This window comes from Chrysemys picta, chromosome 8 (assembly GCF_011386835.1).
Source record: "Chrysemys picta bellii isolate R12L10 chromosome 8, ASM1138683v2, whole genome shotgun sequence".
In the NCBI taxonomy this organism is placed as follows: Eukaryota; Metazoa; Chordata; order Testudines; family Emydidae; genus Chrysemys; species Chrysemys picta.
In genome coordinates this window covers 10,707,606-10,727,242 of record NC_088798.1, presented here as the reverse complement: position 1 = coordinate 10,727,242, position 19,637 = coordinate 10,707,606, and the positions used below count along the sequence as shown (strand labels likewise).

At 40.7% G+C, this 19,637-nt stretch overlaps 1 protein-coding gene across 7 annotated transcripts in view; it reads right to left on the bottom strand.

The window, feature by feature from the left end:
* Window positions 1-19,637, bottom strand: part of ZFYVE9 (zinc finger FYVE-type containing 9) — a 98,342-nt gene that overhangs the window by 28,438 nt on the left and 50,267 nt on the right. For all 7 annotated transcript variants that reach the window (XR_010589594.1, XR_010589595.1, XM_065553827.1 and 4 more), the window contains 5 exons: window positions 16,741-18,845; window positions 10,671-10,770; window positions 3,422-3,598; window positions 2,459-2,628; window positions 1,401-1,524 (listed from right to left, as the gene is read on the bottom strand). Coding sequence is in view for 5 of the 7 variants with exons in the window: in XM_065553827.1 (XP_065409899.1) it covers window positions 1,401-1,524; window positions 2,459-2,628; window positions 3,422-3,598; window positions 10,671-10,770; window positions 16,741-18,845 (2,676 nt within the window). In the remaining 2 variants the exon portion in view is untranslated. The remainder of the gene's footprint in view (window positions 1-1,400; window positions 1,525-2,458; window positions 2,629-3,421; window positions 3,599-10,670; window positions 10,771-16,740; window positions 18,846-19,637) is intronic.

Here is a 19,637-nt window from a genome sequence, read left to right as displayed (position 1 = left end):
TTATCAACTAATTTGTATCAATAGCAGTAACAACTTGAAAAATCAAACCTTTGACTTCCTTTTAGAAACAAGTGTTAGTGTAGACTACAATGTGAAATGCTAAAAAAAAAACCCAACAACGTTAACACTTAGTATTTATATTGTGGTAGCACCTAGGAGCTTCAGTCACAGAGCTTACAATCAAGTGCAACAACCTACAGTACAACAGCAAAGAAGGGAGAATAAAAAAAATGGACAGAAGGTTCAAATCCTGTGTCTCAAATTTATTCAGTAAGATACTCAAAATATAGACACTTTCTTTGATTAGATCCATATGAACTGAGTGTTTAAATATAAACACCCGAACTGTTGAAGTAATCTGTGCTCCTGCCTACAAGTCAGCAATGTGGCTTTATAAAGAAATAAGGGAAATTTGGAAGGGTGTTTGTTATCCTGCCACCTATAACATCTAGAGAGAAAGTTCACCTCACTAATGTGAAAAGTATATTTGTAAATTTGATTTAAATGTCCACTTGGTGGTTAAAATGTTGTAAGTCAAACCAGGCACAATGACATTTGAATTAATTCAAGCATACGCAAAGTATGATTTACTGATGATATCCATGTAAAATGGTTGGGCTTGTGAGATTTGGCTCATGTGCTGAAAAGCATGCTGCAATTTAATGAAGTAAAGCTAGGTTACTAGTTTCTCTCTGTTACAGAGGTTCAATAATCAGGCAGCTTCATGAATAGCTAATACAGCCTGGGGGCAGACTGGTTTTGAAAATGTAAATATGCTTACTTATTTTTTTAACAATATCCTAGATAAAGTTACTTACTGTCTAATTAGAAATATGCTGAACCAACCACAAATTTGAAAGGGGAACTACAAAAAAAAAAGTGAAAAGTGAGTTCAGGCCACTAATACATGCTAACGCTCTCCTAAGAACTTCCTGGTTCACTTAAGATACTCACAAGTATGAGAAGTCTCATCACAACTAATGGTATTTATGATGTCATTAAATTATATATTTTGGGATACCTTCAACCAAGCAGAAGTTCCAAGAAAATTTCACAGAGTGGAAATATGAATATTTATATGACTAATTAAAACGTTTCTCTGTGCTGAATGTTCCCCACAGTCTGATTAATAAGGAAATTAGCACATACTTCTGGGCTCAATTTTTTTTTGCTTTGTATTTTACTTTTAATAGTAATTTCATTGTCAGAACGATGTTTTCTACAGAAGCCTGTGAGCACTATCTAGTGCCAAGCCAGTTAACTACACATTAGTATTCATCATTAATATCTTTAGGCTATATCCAGGACCCAACTTTCTATCTATATGTGGCAGCCTGAATTGTTAAGCTGCCACCAGTAAATGTCACAAATAGCTGTCCATTTACCCCTACTGCTCTCACCTCCTTTTACTCCAGTGGAGATCAGAATTGGAGGAAGACCATCTTCAGGGATCAGGTTCATCGCACTGCCAACTGGACTGCCAACCTGAGTTATACTTCCCGAGAATCCAGAAGTGTTATCAGTCTACAAAAAGGAAACAATAAGAAAGAACAGCATTTAAAAAAAAGTAAGAGCTGGGTAAACTTCATCCTTAGATTGCTAGATGTAGGTGAACGAGATATATCCACTCTATAGAATTATCAGAGGTACAAGTTAACCCTTGGTACATGCAGGGCGGCTCTATGTATTTTGCTGCCCCAAGCACAACAGGCAGGCGGCTTTCGGCGGTGCACCTGTGGACGGTCCGCTGGTAACGCAGATTCGGTGGCATGCCCGTGGGAGGTCCGCCAATCCCGCGCCTTCGGCATGCCCACCACCGAAGAGCCGCCGAAGCCGCGGGACTGGCGGACCTCCCGCAGGCATGCCGCCGAAGGCAGCCTGACTGCCGCCCTCACAGCGACTGGCAGGCCGCCCGCCGTGGCCTGCCGCCCCAGGCATGCACTTGGTGCGCTGGTACCTGGAGCCGCCCCTGGGTACATGACATTGACACAGACTAAGACAGACCCAGCACCTCCTCTCTCTATAAACACGTGTACAAACAAAACAGAAACAAAGCAGCTAAGGTTACACCAAGCTTCTGCCCACGAGTTTGAAAATATTTACCAGATAGCTCCGGCTGAATTTAAGCCCGTCCCTTTATCCATACAGACAGGCTGTATACCCAAAGCTTGGAAAACTCCTTGCACAGTAGTGGCCCGATACTGGATTAGAGCTCTAAAATGCTACTTCATAATGGCATATGCAATTCAACGGCTCATTCCAAAATATATAGCCAGCTTCAGCTCTCTGCAAACCTCAAAATCAGCATGGACATAAGCCATACATATTACTAAAAGAGAATCTTAAATCAACAGACTGGACGCATCAGTATCACTTAAATTGCCATAGAACTGAATGTACCATCCAGGACAACGTGACGATGCTGTTCTGAAAAATAAACAGCACAATGTTTCCTCACCTCTACTGATAAAGAGCTGTTGGTCACAGGCTTGGTTGGATCATGTGACACTGCTAGGGTTCCTGTAGTTGTCGTCCCAGCCACTGTCAATTTTGCTGCATCAGCAACTTCTCCATTAGGTAATATCCCATCAGCAAACCAAACACGTCTTTGTTCTCTGGGTTGAGCCACTAGTGAGAAAAATAGAGTTCAAAATCTCACAGCAACATGAAATGGAAGCTTCGCTCAAGAAAAGTGAAGTGGTTTACTTCTAATGTAAAAAGTAGCAATGATAGCAGGGATGTGATAAATCCATATTAACAGTATTGGGCAAATATTGAATACAAATTCAAATGGTGGCAGAAGAGCAGCAGGGTCAGTGGGTTGATAGTATAATAATACACAATAGAGATGGGAGGAACAAGTGGTAAGATGGTATCTGTGCAAGATTCCCTAGACTAAGAAATAAGATATCTACTTAATCAATACAAGAAAAAAACACTTTATTGCATATATAGGGCTCTCTGATATAATTCCTACACACTAAGTACTTTAGAGAAATATCAGCCAGCATGATTAGGCTCAATCATCTTCATGTGTTTGGAAATTACATTTGTACATACATTTCCTGTCTGCATTTCTCTTTCCCTTTGACCCAACCCACATGACAAGTGTCCTTAGGGGGAGAGGGATAGCTCAGTGGTTTGAGTGTTGGCCTGCTAAACCCAGGGTTGTGAGTTCAATCCTTGAGGGGGCCACTTAGGGATCTGGGGCAAAATCAATACTTGGTCCTGCTAGTGAAGGCAGGGGGCTGGACTCGATGACCTTTCAAGGTCCCTTCCAGTTCCAGGAGATAAGTATATCTCCATTAATTTAATTTAAATTTAATTTAGCTGCAAGGTTTGAAAGGAGTGTGTTACCAGAGATTCACATTCACATTTAATCAAAGCTTGTTTAGAAAAAAGAGTGAAAGTTTTTTCTTACTTTCTGCTCCAGGGTGCTTTAAAACTCCCACAGGTACCATCACAGTGGGAGGTGGAGAGCTCAGGGCTCCTGAAGCCTGAGCTTGCTGCAAGGGAGGGATAGTAGAACAGTATTCAGCAGGATTGTTAGGGTTAGGACTCTGGCTTGAGGCACTCATCATGTTCTCCGAGGCTTGAGCTAAAGCAAACAGAAAACAAGAAATGTGAATGTACATCTAAGTACGCAACACTCCAAGATGATGGGTAAATTCACAGCTCCAATAGCTCTGGGCTTTTCCACCTACCCTGGGCAATCTCTTCTTACTTTGATTAAAAACAGAGAGGACTTACACAGTGAAATTGTGACTAAAGAACAAAATACATGGAAAGACTATTGGTGTTCTGTGATAAGAACCTCAGCTTACATGGAAGTGTATTCCAAACCTGTTAGCTATATATTTTGGTGTTAGTGGCACTTAGTTCCTTATCCATCATTTTGTCATCTCCTTAGAGGATCTGAAAAATCAATTTTTATTTATACACTACCAGAGGGTTATATGATGTTCTACAGACAGGCAAAAGTCTCACTCTTTACCCCAAAGATTTTGCAATCTAGGTTACACAACACCAGGGCAACAGATTTACTTTTGCAAATGAGTACAGTACATTGTATTTTTTTATATCCAGAATAAACCAGTCTACCTTAACACCTCATTTTTCAAACTATGAAGAAGTTTGTGTGCTGTGAACTTTTGAAGACATGGCCTGAACTTTAACTCAATCCAAAAACCCCACAAGATTTTTAGTTTAAATACAACACACACCACTTTTAATTCAACAATGTCAGTCAGAGAACAAGCTCTTCTCTTTTAGTCAGAGAACACTGCAGAACTGGATCTCAATTGAGCTATTTATTTGGTTGTCTATATAGGCAAAAGCATATAAAAAGGTGTGCAGCAAGATAACCATGCGATTCACATGCGCAGCACAGCACACCGCCCCTTCAAATAAACAAATGTGTTACAAATAAATGAATGTGTTACAAATAAATATATTCAAATAATAACACATATGCATCAAGGTACCCAAGGAATCCGGTGGCACCTTAAAGATGAACAGATTATTTAACAAAGAAGTCTGTTCATCTTTAAGGTGCTGCCGGACTCCTCATTATTTTTGTGGATACAGACTAACACGGCTACCCTGCTGATACAAGGTACCCGAGGTCTCTCCAGAGCAGCCACAGGTACCTAGACCAATCACATACTCTATTCAAAAAAACATTTGTGAAGCTTTTAGACTCCTTTGGGATTCATAGATTAGAGGACTGGAAGGGACCTCGAGAGGTCATCGAGTCCAGTCCCCTGCCCGCATGGCAGGACCAAATACTGTCTAGACCATCCCTGATAGACATTTATCTAACCTACTCTTAAATATCTCCAGAGACGGAGATTCCACAACCTCCCTAGGCAATTTGTTCCAGTGTTTAACCACCCTGACAGTTAGGAACTTTTTCCTAATGTCCAACCTAGACCTCCCTTGCTGCAGTTTAAACCCATTGTTTCTGGTTCTATCCTTAGAGGCTAAGGTGAACAAGTTCTCTCCCTCCTCCTTATGACACCCTTTTAGATACCTGAAAACTGCTATCATGTCCCCTCTCAGTCTTCTCTTTTCCAAACTAAACAAACCCAATTCTTTCAGCCTTCCTTCATAGGTCATGTTCTCAAGACCTTTAATCATTCTTGTTGCTCTTCTGATGAAAGGTGCTAGATAAACTAAGCTATATATGAACATCTTTAACCACAGAAAAGCAAACAGGACATCAAAGAAAACTTATATCAACTTATAAACACAATGCAGAGCCAGTGAAAGGATTTTGAGCCCTTTAGGACATTTCAATTTGATGAGAAAGGGCAGATTCAACAATTTTTAAAAAGCAATTCAGTGTCAATACAGAGTCCGGAGGGAGACTTAAAACAAAGGAAACAGATATCCTTAGGATCGCCTTCTTGGGATACCTAGAGCAGTTTTGTTTCAATCTTCTCTCCTTCACTTCATCACAGCCTGTGTCAGTTCAGAAATAGCTATCAACTAGAAACACCTTCTCAGGCAAAGATGGCATCAGGAACCGGAAATAAGCACATACTTAATGGATGTCTATGGATGAGCACTATTAAACAAAAAATAGTGAAATAAAAATCCAATTCAGCAACCAAGTGAAATAACTACATCCAAAGTATAATCCATAAAAGTGCAAAGAATGACTAACCCAAAATGCACTGAATGACAAAAGTCTGGAACTGCCCTGAATTACAAAAATCTGGAACTGCACGGAAACTGATTGGATCAGGTAAGATTAGATCTGGTCAAATGAACTGACAGGCAACTGACTAGCAAAAGGAAATCATCATTACAAAGCACTGCAGATGGACAGAAACACAGATGTCAAGTTGGCCCAGCAGCAGATACATGCTAGTATGCAGGCAATGCTTTCCCTATAATAAAACAAGCAGTGGTGTCACTATTGTCTACCACTAATGTGTATCAGTGCTGGCAACAGAACAGAAAAGCTTTTAAAAGGAAATCATTGTAACATGATCAATTTTGTTATACCTCTTTACAAGAACGTTTGGTTTCAACTAAAATATTTTCAGGTTCCTCTCTTCTCCAAAACAAAAACAAATCCCACTCATAACCAAATGGAGCCAGCAGTCTCTGGCCAAACACATGCATACTTCATTGTTCTTGTTCGGTTCATTCTGAAATGTATTAATTTCTATCTAAAATGTAACACTTCTCAGCACCTTTGTCATAAGAACAGCCCTACTGGGTCAGACCAATGCTCCACCTAGCCCAGTATCCTGTCTTTTGACAGTGGCCAGTTCCTAACGCTTCAGAGGGAATGAACAGAACAGGGCAATTATCGACTGATCCATCCCCTGTCCCAGCTTCTGGCTGTCAGAGGCTTAGGAACACCCAAAGCAGGGGGCTGCATCCCTGACCATCTTGGCTAAAAGCCATTGCTCGACCTCTCCTCCAGGAAATTATCTACAGTAATTCTTTTTTGAACCCAATCATACTTTTGGGCTTCACAACATCTCCTGGCACCAAATTCCACAGGTTGACTGCATCGTGTGAAGTACTTCCTTATGTTGGTTTTAAACCTGCTGCCTAACGATTTAATTGGGTGACCTGTGAGGCAGGATGGGAGAAGACAACCTGGGTCTTGCGGCTGGCCCCCTACCTGGCCAGCGAAGCCCAAGTGGCCTATATGGCCCTGAGTGAGAAACAGGCCAGGAGATATGACGCAGTAAGGGCAGCCGTCCTAGATCGGGTGGGGCTGTCCGCCGAGGTTCCGGGCGGCGAGGTGGACACAGGGTTTGCAGTCCCGGGCATTCACCCAGTAGTTAATGGACTGGGCCACCCGATGGCTGAGACCTGAGGCCCAGACAGAGGGGGAGATCATGGGCGTGCTCATCCTAGAACAGTTTTTACATGGCCTCCCCGAGAACATAAGGGTATGGCTGAGACGACACCAATCCAGTAGGGTAGAGGCAGCAGTAAAACTGATGGAGGAGTATACAGAGGCAGACTTCCCCAGGAAAGAGGACACCCATATAAGGAAGAAGAAACCGGGAGAAAAGCCAGGGAACCCCCGACCAGGAAGGGTCCGGATTAAAAATGGGAGAACAACCAGGGAGCTCCCAATGGGACTAGGCCGCTCATCTGCTGGCAGTGCAGGTGACCGGGACATAAAAAGGGGGACTGCCCGGACATGGAATGTGGCTTTGCAGAGATTTGTGGGTGGACCAACTTTGGAGGATGGGGAAGGGGCGGAAACTGTCCACCATTCCCATGATGGTGGGGAGGAGACCCCAGTGAGGTCTGGTGGATACGGCCTCACCCTGTTCTCTTGTAAGCAGGGGGCTGGTGAAGCTGCAATGGATGATTCCCAGCGCCGAAGTGAATTTGGAGAGCATCCATGGGGATGAGAGGCAGTGCCCAATGGTCCAGGTGCCCCTTGAGGTCCGGGACAGGTTCCGTTGGAAACGGGTTGAGGTAGTAGAGAGCCTGCCATACCCAATGGTGGTGGGCACCAACTGGGACCCCTGCCTAAGAGGGAAAGCAGGTCAGGGAGGAAGGCCCAAGGTAGGAAAAGGGGGAGACCCCTTGAGGAAGAGGGAAGAGATCTCTGAAGCAGAAAAACCCTAGACAACAGAGCCTGAGTCAGGAAGGACTGGAGAAGGAAAGAAGAGAGGCAGTATCCGCCCCATGGCCCTCAGCGGAGCCAAAGAGCCTAACAGAACTCCCTGTAAGGGGACCCCCGAAAGATGAGACCCAGGCCCCGCTTGACGGGTTTTTGGGAACCTGAAGTCCTGGTTGTCCAGGGGAAAGCTGGGATCAACCTCGAGCCCCTCTCAGAGGCAAAAGGAGAAAAGGAAGGGGGACACTCCTGGGGGTATGAATGGTGAGAGGACCTGTGGGTGGCGGCAGAGCTATGGGAGCGTCCACCCCCCACACAATGGCTTCTGCAGGTGGTGGATGGCTGAACCCCACAAAGAAGACCCAGCAGGTCACTGGAAAGATGAGGGAGGACTCCCCCATATGGCCCCGCCCAGTAGGGGGCAAAGAGGACTTGGATGGGTGAACCTGGCAGTTGAAGAAGAGGGGGGCGTGTGTGACAGGGTGCTGGGCAAGAACTACTGACTCAGCCCTCTGTCACACCAGCTCCTAATAAGGGAAGTAAACTGGGGCTGGCCAGAGAAAACCTGCACCTAAATGGTGAATGGGAGTCAGCTGCCTGTCCAATTAGCCGGGGGCTGGGAGGAAGGAAGCGGGGGGGGGGGGGGGGGAGAGCGAGGGAGTGGAAGCAGAGCAATAGCTCTTCTCTCCTGGGTGCAGACACTAGAATCCAAGCTGTGTATGGTGAAAAGGTGGTGGAAGCACAACCTCTCATAAACAGCACCAGTGGTTACTGAAACCCAGGGTCTCCGAGTGACTTTGTCAGCACAGCAGGGGCAGGAGCTACAAGTGGTAACAGCTAATTTAGAACCTGTCATTTTGCATGTATAGTTGGGATTATGTTTTCCAATGTGCATTACTTTGCACTTATCACCACTGAATTTCATCTGTTGTTTTGTTGCCAGTCACACAGTTTTACGAGATCCCTTTTTAACTCTTCACAGTCAGCTTTGGATTTAACTATCCTGAGTAATTTTGTATTGTCTGCCAATTTTGCAGCCTCACTGTTACCCCCCTTTTCTAGCTCATTTATGAATATGTTAAGCAGCACCGGTCCCAGTACAGATCCTTAGGGGACCCAGTTACTTACCTCCCTCCACTGTGAAAACGGACCCTTTATTCCTACCTTTGTTTCCTGTCTTTTAACCAGTTACTGATCCACGAGAGAACCTTCCCTCTTATCCCAGGACTGCTTACTTTGCTTAAGAGCTTTTGGTGTGGCACCTTGTCAAAGGCTTTCTGAAAATCCATGTACACTATATCAACTGGATCACCTTTGTCCACATAATTGTTGACCCCTCAAAGCATTCTAATACATTTGTAAGGCATGATTTCCCTTTACAAAAGCCACGTTGACTCATCCCCAATATATCGTGTTCATCTACGTGTCTGATAATTCATCAAAACCAATGTCATATTTGTGCCTACCTTTAATTCCTAGTTACTGTAAACTACAATTTCTTATCATGCTGCTTATAGCCACCAGTGGAAGATGTTGATATTTAGCACTTAATATTTTTTCAAATTGCTTCACAAACATTAATTAAGCTTTAACGCTCCTCTGAGATAGATAAAAGTTATTCCCATTTAACAGCTCTGGAATCTTCCCAAAAATTTTGAATGCCACACTTGAACAGCTGAAGTCAATGGGACCTCCAGGTGTATTCAGGTCCTCTGAACAATCAAGCTCTAGGTGAAGTGTCAATGGGGAACACAAAAATCAAGGCATCCCAAAATGAGTGGACACTTCTGAAAACCCTGGCCTCAGTAATTTCAGAGACTGACAGATTATAAAGCCAGAAGGGACCACCGTCTGTCTTCCTGCATAACACAGGCCATAATACTTCCCTAAATTAATTCCTGTTTAAACTACGGGATTTATTTTAGAAAAACATCCAATCTTGATTCTAAAATGCGTTGTGATGAAGAATTCACCACAAGTGTTTGGAACATCTTACCGTGGTTAATCACCCGCACTGTTGAAAAACTGAATCTTATTTCTAGTCTATATTTTGCTATCTTCAACTTCCAGCCACTGGATCCTGTTACACTTATGCCTCTTAGAGACAAGAGCCTATTATCCAATTTGTGTTCCTATGTACATCTTTAGACTGTGCTTAAGTCACCCCTTAACCTTCTTTTTTGATAAACTTGATTGAGTTCCTTGAGTCTATCACTATAAGGAATATTTTCCAATCCTTTAATTGTTTTCATGGCTCTTCTTTGAAACCTCTCCAATGTTTCAACATCCTTCTTGAATTGTGGATACCAGAATTGGACACAGTATTCCAGTTGTAGTAGCACCAGTGTCACATACAGAGGTAATATAAACTGCCCCACATCTATTCAATAGTCCTGTTTATACATCCAAGGATTGTATTAGCCCTTTTGGTCCCAGCATCTCCCTCAGAGCCCATGTTCTGCCCGTAATTTGCCTGGACCCAGATTAGAACACAAGAGTTATTTAATTGTGCCTATACCTCAGGAGTCTTTCCTGTACACAATCCATTAGACCAGGCCTCCTTCTCTGACATGAAGTAGTTAACAATAGTGATGTTATTTAATAGGTCAGCTAATAAGAAATGAAGTAGCATCCTCTTGTGAACTAAGATTACTTTCATGATTTCCCTATAGTATGTAGTCTAGAAAGGGACACAAATGTGGGTTTCTTCCCTTTGGTCTCCTGTATGAGAGGGTAACAGGTCAGCCATTTGTTAAGAAAACAAGCAGAGCAAGCTTCCATACTTTCCTCCATACAAAACAAATTTTCTGAAATCCAAGCGGGGTGCTTTATGAAATAAACTCTTAATCTTTCTGCAACCTTACCTGCTTTTTAGGTTTCACTAATTACGTGTGGTACAAAAGTCCCCAAGTCTCACAAGGATTTCAAGTTGACTTCTCTAGAGCCTTTGCATTTTTAAATATTTGCCAGCAAGAATATAGTGTTTTCAATAGGCTAGGCATACTGCAGCCACTGACCAACCCAAAGCCAGTAAAACTTTGCATTTAGTCCCTATCTTTCTACTTACCATTCATTAGTACTGAATGACAGATTATACACACTCTGGCTTCTTTTCTGTCCATGTACAGCAACTTGCATTTCAGACTGCAGCATGCTGCACAGAAAACCTGGAGCAAAAGAAAAAACATATTGAATCACTCAATGTTTCATGATAAGAGTAATTTAAATAGATTAATTCAGATACTGAATACATTAGAAGGTGCAAAATTAAAAAGGAAATTATCGATAATCCTCCAACAGCGTCACAGTGAAATTGATTAAGATCAAATGACCTAGTGTCAAGTCTCATTTAATCCTACTGGAGTAAGCGCTATCTGCAATAATACAAATGTGCACACTCCCCACAGGAGTAATTTAAAAATGCAGGTTTGAGATAATGGCTAATGGACCAGGAAAATCATATAAGTAATCCCATAGTGTCCACCTTTACAGCTCTCTGGAATGAATGATGTTTAAAACACAACACTGGGAAAGTGCTCAAGCCGTTTCTCTGGTCAAATCAAAGCCAAAACTGGATGGGAGGGGTGGGGGGGGGGAAAGGATCTGTGAGATACATTTCAGAAGAAAGGACAGCCATTTTGTCTCTACTCTTGAGACCTGCACTGTTGTAACTCTCAGTAGTTCAAATGTACAAGACTCATCCCACACCACACTGGTTGCTAAAGGGGAACACTGCATGACTTGTGCTGGAAGGACCAACTAGAATGCTGTAGCTTCATTGCCAGTACTTTCCACCTGCACCAGGACTAACAGCTCAGTGACCCCAGGCAGCGTGCTACAAGAAAGTGCAATTGTAACAACAATGGCAATGCCTGTGCACCATTACAAACATTTGTATGGAGACATGAGGTACTTTACCTATGTGGCAATGCAGTGGTGCCTGTAATGCCCGAATTCTCCAGTGCAGACAAGATTCTGACCAGTCTATCTTAAGGTTTACAATATGTATTTAAATAAAAAGTCAATATTTTCCCCTATGTGTCCTAGGGCTTTTGTTCAGGTGGCATATGAAGCCACTGATGAGTGCATGTTTCATGCAGAAAAACAGATTAAAGCATATGAAATTTAGACGCATCAGACACTATGCTGTAAACTCTCTCCGAAAGTCAAGTCAGAATTTTAGATTTCAACCCAACGTAGTTTCAATTTTATTTGGTTTTCATATGCATAATTAACAGTGTATCTTTCTTTTAATTTTCATAGCCCTTCATGTAATCCTATACTGTTTTCCTACCCCAACTGCAACATTTCTAAATCTTGCACATTTTAAAACTACATACAAAGCCCAGTCTATACTACAAGTGAGTCAAAGTACTCTGTTCCAACAGTTAAACATAATAATGTCTGTCTACCTCCTAGCCCAGTTAAAATGACACAGTTTGGTTCAGTGTGCACTAAAAATGTTGGCCATGTTGTAACGAGGGGAATCCATTTTGTAAGTAAGGCCTGTAACAATGTTGTAGTTTGTAACATAGATATGAGGCCCAAGCCTGAGACACGATTTTAGCATACAAACGATGAGAGCTGGAATAACAATTTTGTCACCTGGATGATCTCATCTAATGGTGTGTAAATTGTAACATTTCCTTTTCTAATTATGTCAGCTATACTTTACCAGCTTTTAAAGCAATATTACCAGCACTGGTTTCTGAGTAATTTATTTTGAGATATTGTGCTTCATTTCAATTCTCAGGGAAGCCTATCCACTGGAAAATTCAGTTCAGATTTAAACTAGGAGGACAATTACAGAACATGGAAAAATCAATGTCCTCAACCTCAGACCAAAGGACTAAACTAATTAATTTCTCATTCAGGACCCTTTGAAGAAGATTACAGTCTGCATTTAACAAGGCTTTTCAAGCACAATGATTTCTATGATCTAAATACTAAACAGAAATATATAGTAGAATGACAAAACGTTAACACCTGTTCTCATTGGCATCTTTAACTTTGTAGTAGGTGGAATGCAGGTGTTGTATATAATCAAATATAAACAATATTTGAGGTGAAAGTGAAGTGTGCTTTCCTGTTTTTCGGCAATATATATATATATTTTTATTTGAAAGCAACTGTCAAGCAATTAGTATTTCACATAGCAGAAAATGGCAGCTTGTCTAAATGCAGCAAGCTTACACAGTGCAGTTACAAGGTTTTATGTTTGTTTTTGTTTTACTACTTAGTGCAAGGAGAATCACTAGTTTAGCTTACAGAACAGAATTGTCACATACAAATATTCCACTTGTTCTACATAAGGATATCACAGGTGACCACTACAGATGACAATGGAAAATACATATACAAAATATAAACAATTAAAATGAATAGTTTCCCCTAAAATATATCATCACTTTTCAAGTTCTTAAGTTTAAAACAAAGTTTGGTAAACATGCATATTTAATTTCGGCCATCTCCCTGATGTTCAATGGCTCACACTGATTTTGTCAATTACTACACAAATTAAAACAGCAACGCTTTCTCCAGGTGCCATCCAACTATTTTTAAATGCAGTTTTTATTCTTAGGACTTTTTGGCCACAATTATTAGTTTTAAGGGAAACTGTTGTGTTACAATTCAGATTCAGAATCTCTTCGATTATTAACACTGAACATTTTAAAAATCTATATTTTTTTGCCCCTTATGCGGTCTATTTAGCTATGTATTTCTGTTTACCCTTCCGTCATTTTCATTTTTTGTTTCTCATTCAGCAACAATAAACTAGTCTCAGAGTTTAAGGCTAGAAGGGACCACCAGATCATCTGTTCTGGCCTCCTGTACATCACAAGCCACTAAATACTACACAGCCACCACACACCAAACCCAAGTACCAGAATTAGACCAAAATATTACAGCCTTCAGAAGACTAAATGACTGTGTGCCACAGGCAGAGAACAGGAGGGGCCAAAGGGCATCAATACCACTTCTAAAACTTGGGTTTCAAGGAGAATGATTCAGTTCAAACCAAAGAGCTGGTTTTCTTTAAAACACCCTCCCAAAGCTTGTAGTCATTTGGTAAACTCACAAAAAACTAAAATATGGCCTAGCTACTTGACAGTGACCCTTTAAATAAGTGACAGCTAAAATCAAATACCAGTGAGAGGCCTTATCCTATTTCCACTGACATGGATTAAAAATTCTCATTGATTTTGGTAGGAGTAAAATTGGGCATTTAAATACATCAATAATTGAAAGATGCACTACATTTAGGGATTTAAACTATATGGTAGAAGTAGATAGTGACTATATTACTTATTTTTCATTACTTATTGCTTAATTTAGTATTGGTGGATTTCAATATTATTTGTATTAGTAAGAGTGTTTATTCCAAAAGAGTGCTTACCAGTCAGAACTATCATGAGAAGAATTTTTCGTCAAGTCTCAAAATAAAGAGAACATGGAACAAATGCAAAAATATGAATGTGAACCCACTTAACTAGTAATTTGATTAACAATCCTTTCACTTAATTGGACAATTGCCAAGAGAACAGATTCAGTGTTATGTATTTTAGTTATTAAGAAAGACAAATGTCATACCTAGACAGCTATATGGGACACTTAATGTTTTCTGCAAGTCTCCTTCCTGGAGCAGACCGATATGAATCTCTGTTTGCTGAATTTGATTCTTTTAGGTTGTCTGTTCATGTCATTCTGCTTCTCTGCGCTATTCTGGCAGCTAAAGATCTGATCCAAAGCCCAGAGAAGTCATTTGACTTCACAGGGCTTTGGACTGGACCCTAAATGAACCAAATTTACCTTAATATGTTTATTTTAAAAATGCACGAATGTTCCATGTTCATCTTATTTTTAAAGTAATTCATGAATGTTTGCCAGCCTAGTGTTTTTTAAATTAATTTTGAATAATCTGATTGAGACACTGCACCCCATATTCTTCAGATAGTATGATATGATTATGAAATAGTTATGATGCATTTTATGCAAGATATGTCATGTGAGATGTCATAGAAAATGTTATGATTTGCTGAATAAGATTATCCTATTTGTATGCATGTATCATTTTTGTATCTGAAATTATGAATATTAACTATGTTTCTGTATTTCAAATGTAGTTACATCTGGGTAACGCCCACTGGACAAGATGCTTTCAGTCTAGATAGCTGGGTGGGGAAGGGCCTATTAAGGTCAATGAGCCATTAGTAAAAAACAACAGGCCTTAGGAGAAGCTTATCTCCCACCTGGGGAGCCTTCCTGAGAACGCTACAGACAGCCTCCAAGTAATGGCTGCTATGACTCTACAAAGATGTGATGTGACAACATGTCTCTAGACTCCATCTTGGAATGGCAGCGTTTTTCCCACAGACCAGTCGGGGAACCCAGCTTTGAAACAAAGGGTTCACACCATATGCAAAAGCTATATAAGGCAGGGAGTGACATCATCGGGTGTTCTTCACTCCCCACACAAGAAAACCCCTGGAAAAGCCTGAGGAACAAAGACTGAACTGGGGGAAGTGCTGGACCCAGGCTAAAGGGATTTTTAGCCTGTGAATGGAACACCTGGGATTCCAAGCTGTATAGCAAGTGCAGCTTGCCCCTTAACAATCTGTAGCCTGCTTGTATCATCTTAGGGTGAGAATCTGCTATTCATATCCAATCTAATTAGTATATTAAACTTAGTTTGCGGTTGTTGTTTATTTGCTAGGTAATCTGTTTTGATCTGTTTGCTATCACTTAAAATCTATCTTTTGTAGTTAATAAACTTGGTTTTGCTTTATCTAAACCAGTGTGTGGAAATCATAACTCAGGGGCAAAAGGCTGTTGCATATTCCTCTCCACATTGAGGGAGGGGGCGAATTTTATGAGCTTACGCTGTACAGTTCCCTGTGCAGCGCAAGGTGGTATAATTTTGGGTTTATACTCCAGAGGGGGTGCGTGCCTGAAGAGCTGGGAGTAGCTTTCCCATGCAGGGGCTGGTCAGAGAGTCTGCTTGTAACTACAGCCAGGTGTGTCCATACCTGTATGTATGCTGGTGAAAGTGCAGTCTGGAGGACTTTGTAGCTTGTCACAGCAATACAGTGTGAGAGGGAGCCTAGGCTGGTGGGTCAACGGGCTCAGTGGTACCCCAGTTCCAGGTGCCACCCCAGGGGGAACCCATCACACTGATCAATTAGTTTTAGATTTTCTGTTTGCAGTGGTGTGTGCCATTTACTTATACTTCAACAAAATATTTACAAATATTTTATGAACGGTTTTATCACAAAAATGCCATATTTGCATTTAAACTAATACAGCCCTATCTAATTTATATGGTGTATAGCTAAAGATAAGTTCTTACTAAGAAATAAACTTACTTATAATATTCAAAGAAACATTCCTCATACAATAAAAATACATTTAAAAATTACATTTAATTGACCTTCCCACATAATTCCTCTTAATAACCATATCAACACGCACCTATCCATCAAATTTGGGAGAATCTTATTATAGTCAATACACTTTTTCAAAAGCAAGGATATATTTTGGTAAATACTGGAGGTAGCATGTACAAAACGAGTAAAGGGGACATGAAAGACTGAAGATAGTCAGCTATGTTAACCAGCAGAAAAACTGGCAGTTCAATAGCTCACTTCCCATCCCCATCAACAGGTTTCAGTGTTGTTAATGGAAATTATTGATGCAGTGATTTTTGAAAATTAGTTTCCTGCACTTAGTTATTTTATAGCAGTCCTACATGAATTCAATATCTGTTAATGGCTACAATCAACTAACAAACTGCTTTTAAAGGATAATCGTTCTTATCATCATGAATAACCTAATAGTTATTCTCTATTAAAGTAATGTGAACAATGAAGAATAGGTGAGAGCACCTACTAACTAAATCAAATGGACTATGCTACTGTGCTTTAGACAGATGTCAGAGGCAATGGTAGCCAGCGGCTTGTGTGGTTAGCTGATAGATATATATATAGATATAGATATTTATAGCTATATAGATATAAATATATATAGTGTGTGTGTGTGTGTGTGACTGTGCGCACGCGAAAGAGAGAGAGATTGAGAGTGCACGAGAGAGTGATTACAAATAAGGGAACACAAGGCTTTGTCACTGAATATGAACTTACCTTCCCACATGCTCTGCAATGATGCCTCCTTTTGGTGAATGTAAATCTGGCCTCACATTTCATGCAGTTTGGTGCTTGAGAATCTGGAACCCAAACTGGAGCCACCTCACCTAAAGTAGTAAATGGCTTTCTGGTGGGAGCTCCAAACTGACCAGCTCTGAGATCATTATCTGGACTATCTGGGGCTACTGCAAGGCATGGACTACTAGAGACCCCAGACTCATACTCTTCTAAATGTTCCCCAGTGGTATCAGCAATGGAGGCATTTAACGATTTCTCATCAGGAAACATATCTGCTGCCAAGGTTTCCCCTATTTTTGCTTTACCAAAGACATCATTTTTATTTTTAGTATTACCTCCACAGTTTGGGGGAACAAGGTCGTTTTGTAAATGGTCCGATAATGGCTTTGGAATTTGCAATTTAAGATTTGTAGGTTGTTTGGGTCTTGCACCACCAAATGGAACACTGATAGGTTGCAGGTTAGTTACTGTTTTTGGTAATGTTTGCCCGTGCAGAGATGGTACCTGACTGCAGAGACTATGTACATAATTTTTCTTCATTTGGTCACCAGTGCTGTTTAAAATGAGACCACTCCCATCAGCAGCCTCATTTCCTCTTTGTTCATAAACATTAGTGTAACATTCTGACTTGCTCTCCTCTATCTCCTTTTCCTCTGTCACTGAGTCTTCCTTGGAGGGTAAAGTCTTTGGAATATGAGCAACAATTGGGTTCTGCATTCCATAGGAATCACAACCATTAGACAGAGAGCTTGCTGCTGATGTACCCATAACATCAGAGAGACTGGACCCTTCGAGCTCATCTATATAAATCCCCTTTATGTCCATGCCTGCTTCCACCATCCCATCTCCATCTTTCCCACTATCACTACAAGCCGCCTCAGGCTCTTTCATCTGCAAAAGTCTTTCATTCTCGCCATGAGTTTGCTTATTATTCAGTTTAGTCAATTCCCAATTAGTCATCTCCTGAGATTCAGGGAAACACTCTGCCCCACTGAGCGATTCAGTTGTGCTGAGAATTTTGTCACATTCACTGACTTCACTTTCCACACCACTAACATCCTCAGAAGTAATACGTTCTTCAAAGCGTTCACTGTAATTGCCACTTTCAGACATATTAGGCTGACAAGTTTGAGAGAGCACAGGTAGCCCAGATTGATACAGTTGAGATGTTTGTTCTTCTACAGTTTCCTCTATCATGAAGCTTCCATTACTTGAACTAGGAGAAGAATTTTTAGCTTCCAGATCTTTTCTTTGAGTAATTGCTCTGCTAATAAAATCCTCAACTGATGCACAACTCTCTTGTGTTTTAACAGTACCATCAGCTGGTCTCTGCAATAAGGTCACTGCATTAATCCCTGCAATTGTAGACTCTGAGAACAGAGAGTCTCTATTAATATTAAAATCATCCTTTAATCGATGGGGGAGGCATGCATTGGACAGACTATCAGATGAAGTATTAATCAAATGGCTAACAGAGTCAGCCTCAGCATACAGCCGATCTAACTGTACTCCTTGCTTTTCTGTATCTGTATCTTTTTCAGTGGATCCATTTACAGTAACACCAAACTGATCATTCTGTCGGTTTTCATTATCCAGTGTAAAGCTAATAGTGTCCATTAAGGACTGAGTGCTGTAATTTTTACAATCCAGCAAATTGCCACTTTGTAGAGTCCTTCTGTCGCAGTTATGCATGACTGCCACTACTAGAACATTCTTCTCTTCTGGCAAGCAGGCTGGATTTCCACATTTCCTTTCTCCTGTTTCCATAGCATTACACTGATCATCCTGATTACTATTTCTCTTCATTAAATGATCATCTGCTTTTGCCTGATCATCAATCCACACAGTTGGGGTCTCTGGATTTATACTAAGATCCATTCCATTAGCACAATGATCCCCCTCTCCTCCTGTTGGAGTGGTGGTTGAATGGGTCAGGGAGAAAGACTTTAATCTCTGTTGACACTCATTAGGAATTGAAGCTTCATGCACGCTGGACAGAGCTGGATTACATGACAGCCGATGAGAAGGGGGATCTAGAACCTGATTCCACTTTGCACCCAATAATGTAGGTGAAACAGCATCATCTGAAAAATTAATAGTTTAAATAATGACTATATTATAATCCATCACGGTGACACAACTCCCCCAGCTCTACTTTATAGGATAGTTAACCATCCATGGTTCCTATAATTCTTTTATATAACAAAAGTACTCCTAAACCAGAAATGCATACATGTCTGAATATGGACACAATAGCAAAAGACCACTTACTAATACTTAAGTATCCAAGATCAACATCTAATGATATAATTGCACAGAGTTTCTGGAAAATAACATCTTTAGGGCTCTGCGACCAGTCAGTTGTCCAGTTCTATTCTGAACAGGCAATTCTAAATTGATTGATTAATACAATAAATAGAAAGGGGGAGGGGACACAACACAAAAAATCCTCGGTTACCTCCACAGTAGGAGGGAGGAAATTAGAGCACACAGAGATTTTATACTTAGAATATGATCGTCTTCACTCTAGGATTTATGTGCAGTGGCATTTTTGTCAGGGTGCTTAGTTCTCCCAATATTGAAGAAGAATGTTTAAATAACTGTTTTCATAGAATTGTTAAAAACAAGTTACATCAATATTTCTATTCCTATTAGGTTTTGTAAAACCCTATACTTTACACAAGCTACAATTCTAACAATATCCCTTTAAAAATTTTCTACATCAACAGTTAAATATAAGCCACCTCACCACTGATAATACAGGTAAATAGAAAATGATTATGAGATGCTGTCCTCGGCTAAGGAAAACCATGTAAAATTCACAGGTGGCTTTGCAAGTAATGAGATCAGTTTGCAATTCATGAAAATTAAAAGGA